Genomic DNA, 6082 nt, shown 5'->3' with positions numbered 1-6082 from the left:
ATATATATATATATATATATATATATATATATATATATATATATATATACAATAATGACTATAATAAGCCAGGCACTGTGTGGCTGAGAGGGCCAATTTGTTGCCCTCAGAGCGTTTACTTTCTGGAAGGGAAACAGTCCCCAAAGAGCTATTTGTAATCTAATATAGGCATGTTCAGGGGTAGAAGTCACTCATAGACAGACGCCACTGACTATTTAGAGAAGTCAAGGAAGGTGTCCGGAGAGGTGACATTTAAACAGAATACTGATGGCCAAGCATTCTTTGAATTTGCCACCGTGGGCATGAATTCCACCTAGAAGGAATTGAATGCACAGGGCCCAAGTGTCATGAGTGCCAACAATGAATGGGGGATGTTGAGAAGTCTGATACTGATGTGAAATTTTACAGCAACAACAGAGATAAAACCTGAGACAAAGATTAGGGCCAGACAGTGAAATATCTTTTGTACTAAGCAGTTTGACCTTGACTCTTGACTAGAGTTCCTTATCTGAACCCAGACAGTTTTCCTAAGGATAAAACCTAACATCCTATTGTAGGGCATAGGAAGAAAATAAATTCATTCCATAAAATGGATGTTTTGGGGCACCAAGACTTAATTTGCTCCTAGAACCTGGTCAAGAAAGGCTGAGTCAGCAATCTGCAGGTCTTTAAGCTAGAGATAAACTTGTTAGTTCATTGAGCACAGCATGGACCAGATGGGGAATAGTGAGTAGCTAGCTGGAAGACCAAAGAAAGCTTTTCATAATGGTCCAGATAAAAGAAATGAGGGAACAAATAAGGAAATAATAAATGGCAAATTCACCCCCAAGGTAAAGCTCAACAGGATTTGGTAGTTAATTATACAAGGGGCATATGGAAGAAGTTAAGTTTGAGTCCTCAGTTTCTAGAATGGCATGGATGATGATGCTATCAACTGAGACATGATTACGGAAAGGATAATAATCCATTCAATTTAGTTTACATTAAATTTGGTGTGCCTGTAAGACATCCAACTATTAATGTCTTAACTTTCCAAAGTATTCCCATAGCCTACCCATCTCCCTCAGAGGTGAGTATAGAGACACCAGTGGCCCCTCACAGTAGATATCCCAGACTGGCACAGATGGGGCCTAGGGCATTCTTCCACAGGCTCTGTTAGTCTGTACTACTTAGATGTTTCAGCTAACTTTATGGACTTGCTTTTGGACAAAACTATCCCGAAGTGCTGATTTAATTTTTAAACTCTTTAATTGGTTCACATAGTAGTATAAACAACATTAAAGTTCACATCAATTTAGCACTTTATAAGTAATGGACAGCAGATATAGACATCTTTGCTAATGTGAAATGGAACCGTAATGACATGCTATTAACTTTTGGGCTAATAGTTTCCTCACAGACCGTCTATGAGTATTTACAACATTCTTACATAAGAAGCACACCATACTATTTGGTATTTTCTCTTTTGAAATCAGAAAAAACTTTACTGAGAACATAAAAACATGTAAACTAGATTGATTGATAGATTGGATAGATAGATGGATGATTTATACTCCTACAAGGTACTATGGTGTGTCCTGGGAAGTGCAAGGCACAGATTCTCCCTTCCCAGGATTCATAAGCTAGGCATGGAGACCAGACAGCCTGCAGCAGGTGAAAATCACAGTGCAGCCAGTCTGTGATAAAAATCTGTAACCACTGGCATAAAAACAAATGCCTAGAAGTGAGAAGGTGGTGTGTTCTCTTGGGTTTTGCTCAGAAAAGTTATAGAAACATATATTTTAAGCAGTAGAACTATAAAAGGTTCTTAAAGGATGTTCAGAAATTATACTGGTATCAATGTGAAGAACAAAACATCCCAGAAGCAGGGAACATGGGCAGTAGGGGTGGTTCCAGAGGGAAGTAGGCTTTGAATTGCAAATAAAGAAGTTGGTGCTTGACTTTTGTTTGCTTTGCCCCTGATACTAAAACCCTACAGAATCTAAAGATCCAAATGAAGGACTTTGAGGTAAGCGCAGAACCTGTGCAGACCTGGCTGAGTAAGACTGAGAAGCTGGTCCAGGAAAGCAGCAGCCGCCTCTACGATCTGCCAGCCAAGAGGAGGGAGCAGCAGAAGCTCCAGGTGATGAGACCTGATCCCTTGGAGAGCATCTTTGTCCCTTCCTCTGTCCACCAGGCCTGCGTTCAGATGCATGCTGGGCACCCTGGAGTTAGACTATGCCACCTTGAGATGTAGTCTGTCCCTTCCTTCTTTATGACAGATATTGTATGTTTTCCTCCTTCCCTTTGAGGTTTGATTTGTTTCCTTCCCCCATGGTGCTCCACTTGTGTGTAGCTTGGAGATACAAAGGCCTTCAGGTGATGCCGATCGCTTGACAGTGTTTATTTCCATGTTCTGTGGTCCAGAGCTCCGTCCGTCCATCTGCCGTGTGCTTTCCCCCAGCCTCTGAATGGTAACTTGCTTGTGCTTTTCAGTCTGTCCTTGAGGAAATTCACTGCTACGAGCCTCAGCTCAACAGGCTGAAAGAGAAAGCTCAGCAGCTGTGGGAAGGACAAGCTGCCAGCAGGAGCTTTATGCACAGAGTGTCGCAGCTGTCTTCTCAGTATCTAGCGCTAAGCAATCTAACCAAGGTAATGCCTGCCGTGTGCTCTGTGTGAGTGCCATAGCGATGTTGGTGTTGCAGATTGGAGCTGTGCAGGGCGTCCATCTGACTCGCCCAAGGAGGGCATCTCCAACTCAGCAGTAAGACATGCAAAAGCCATTTCCCCGGGCTTGCAATCCAAGTGCGTCATGTGTACTGTGCCTCTTAGTGCGGTTCTCTGAAAACATGAAGGGAGGTTTCAAAGACCCAGGAGAATTCCTATCTCCACGAATGCCCCAAATACTTCATTTTTTGTTCCTGAAATGATATGTTCTTCAGGGCTTTGATTTTGGAGACTCAGGACATACACAAAGGTACAAGTCAGAATTTTTGTTCCAAAACATCTTGAATTAAATTCCATTAGCAAAAAAAAAAAAAAAAAAAGGACTCAAAGCAGTTGAAATTTTATTAGACTCAATGTAATGAGTTGGGAATAATCTTTTTTGTTTGCCTAAATTCCACATATTCATTATATAGTAGTCAAAGATATATGGATTGAGAGTTTCATTTCAGTTTCTAAAGCAGAGTTCAGAATTGTCAGTGATTTATATAACTGATTAAATATCTTCAACTAGCTTAGAAAAAAGGTAAATGGGACCCCCTAGAGCACATCGAGAGCAGTCAACCAGCATGATGCAAACCCATTCACACATATGCTGCAGGCCTGCTTTGGCCTCACTATTAAGTAAACTTACTTAAATAATTTGAGTCTGATAATTTAAGTCTTCAATTTTCAAATATTTCTATCATTGAGATAGTCACACTGATATATTCTACATTTATTTATTTATTTTTTAAATTTATTTATTTTTTTTATTGGTTGTTCAAAACATTACAAAGCTCTTGACATATCATATTTCATACATTAGATTCAAGTGGGTTATGAACTCCCATTTTTACCCCAAATAAAGATTGCAGAATCACATCGGTTACACATCCACATTTTTACATAATGCCATATTAATAACTGTTGTATTCTGCTACCTTTCCTATCCTCTACTATCCCCCCTCCCCTCCCATCTTCTCTCTCCACCCCATCTACTGTAATTCATTTCTCTCCTTGTTTTTTTTCCCATTCCCCTCACAACCTCTTATATGTAATTTTGTATAACAATGAGGGTCTCCTTCCATTTCCATGCAATTTCCCTTTTCTCTCCCTTTCCCTCCCACCTTGTGTCTCTGTTTAATGTTAATCTTTTCCTCCTGCTCTTCTTCCCTGCTCTGTTCTTAGTTGCTCTCATTATATCAAAGAAGACATTTGGCATTTGTTTTTTAGGGATTGGCTAGCTTCACTTAGCATAATCTGCTCTAGTGCCATCCATTTATACTCATATTTACTCTATGAATAAGTCCCTTTTTATTTTTTCAAAAATCAGGTACATGCCTAAAATTAGAATGAATGATGAACAACTTTTATTCATTTGTATTTACTTAGATATTAACAGGCAGTAAGTATTTGCTTTAAGAACTCTATCCTAGCCTTATAAAGTCTACACTATGTTGGATATGAACTATAATTAAATAAAACAACATGAGTAGTCTCAGCTTTCAAATTTAGGTCTATTTATTATACCTTATATATGTGTATTAAAATATCACACTGCACTCTGTAAATATGTGCAATTATTATGTATCAACTAAAATATATTTTATTTTATATACACACACACACACACACACACACACACACACACATATATATATAATTTAGAAATACTGCAAAATCTCAGGCAGTTATTTTTTAAAACTGAAACAATGTATGTCAATGGGAATAGGTGGTTTCAGTTGAGCCAAATGTGATAAACAAAAGCTGAAAACTACTATGACGAGGTATTAGGAAGAAATTCCATCAATTAAAGAAAGGTTTGGGCTGTGCAGGGTGAGGAGTGGAGAGTGAAAACCTGTCTCTGTCTTTCCCAGGAGAAAGTGTCAAGACTGGACAGAATCGTTGCAGAGCACAATCAGTTCTCCCTCGGGGTTAAAGAGTTGCAAGACTGGATGACAGACACCGTTCACGTGCTGGATTCTTACTGTCACCCAACATCCGACAAAAGCGTGTTGGACAGCAGGATGCTCAAGCTTGAGGTGTGCATTTTAGAGATCTCCAACTTGCAAAATTTGTTTTTCTCAAAATTTCTCAAGTTTCCTTCTACCTGGTCTGATTAGATCACACTGTGTCTAATAGAAGTCTCAGAATATTTTGTGGGTGTGATACCATTTGCTTATTATGATCATGCCCAAGCATTCATGGATCATTTGACCCTAGATGTATTTGCCTAAAAATGCTTAACAAAATACAAAATAAAACCTAATGTGGCTGCTTGCTCGATATCCAGTTAAGAAGCTAGTTTAAAATTACATGACCCATTTATTTTAAGAAAATATTTCAATGAAACTTTTTAGAGGGAAAAGCATTGTCCACCTTATTCAACTCATTTGCCTGCCTGTGTGAGTTAGTCTCCTATCCTAAGGTATCAGTTCTATGTAGCATTTGTGATGAAAACAATTAATCTACCTTCATTCCTATTCATACCTTTCATTCATATCCCCTGGGCGCCTTGCAGAAGACTGGCACTGTGTCTTGACACCAAGGAATCAGACATGAGTAAGAAGTGGCCTTTGTCCTCAGGAATCTCATTGAGACTGAGGTTGAAATGCAGGGGACAATAACAGATGGGGATGTGTGTATGGGTGTCATGGACACTCAGGTGTGGAACTATGCAAGGGGGAGAGAGTTGAGAGGTGGAGCAGGTTTCTTAGAAAATCAGGTTCCTACCCAAGTTTTTAAGAATCATGGAGGGAGTTATCCTGGCAAAGGTGATTGAATGGAGATTTGAGGATGGCACCAGGGAGGCGGCAAGTATGAGCAAGAGAAAGAGCCAACATGACATAAGAAGTTGGTAGCAGTCCCTTCTTGCTGTAGCAGATTCAGGGGCCATGAGAGGCTGAACCGGGGCAGGGGAGGGTGTTGTGAAAATCCAGACAAAGAGCAGAGAAGAAGCTTTGTCTTTGGATGACACTACCAACTTTATAACTTTGAATTAAAACTTCCTTCTCATGCTGAGAAAAAACTTTTTAGTTTAAGTTAGTCCCATTTGTTTATTCTTGTTATTAACTCTTGGGCTATGGGCGTCCTATTTAGGAATTTGGAGCCCGACCCCACAGTATGCAGATCGTAGCCAACTTTTTCTTCTATCAGACGCAGTGTCTCTGATTTGATATCTAGCTCCTTGATCCATTTTGAGTTAACTTTTGTGCATGGCGAGAGAAAGGGGTTCAATTTCATTTTGTTGCATATGGATTTCCAGTTTTCCCAGCACCATTTGTTGAAAATACTATCCTTCCTCCATTGCATGCTTTTAGCCCCTTTATCAAATATAAGAAAGTTGTACTTTTGTGGATTGGTTTCTGTGTCCTCTATTCTGTACCATTGGTCCACC

The 6082-nt window shown here is 39.5% G+C and overlaps 1 protein-coding gene across 16 annotated transcripts in view; it reads left to right on the top strand.

The window, feature by feature from the left end:
* Window positions 1-6082, top strand: part of Syne1 (spectrin repeat containing nuclear envelope protein 1) — a 373023-nt gene that overhangs the window by 167672 nt on the left and 199269 nt on the right. For 15 of the 16 annotated variants that reach the window (XM_048800010.1, XM_015502320.2, XM_048799993.1 and 12 more), the window contains 3 exons: window positions 1979-2122; window positions 2476-2631; window positions 4563-4727. In XM_048800010.1, the coding sequence (XP_048655967.1) occupies window positions 1979-2122; window positions 2476-2631; window positions 4563-4727 (465 nt within the window). The remainder of the gene's footprint in view (window positions 1-1978; window positions 2123-2475; window positions 2632-4562; window positions 4728-6082) is intronic. The other variant, XM_048800027.1, reaches the window with a different exon arrangement.

This window comes from Marmota marmota, unplaced genomic scaffold (genome assembly GCF_001458135.2).
Source record: "Marmota marmota marmota unplaced genomic scaffold, marMar, whole genome shotgun sequence".
In the NCBI taxonomy this organism is placed as follows: Eukaryota; Metazoa; Chordata; class Mammalia; order Rodentia; family Sciuridae; genus Marmota; species Marmota marmota.
Note: the sequence above shows the minus strand (reverse complement) of the source record. Positions and strands in the feature narration are given on the sequence as shown.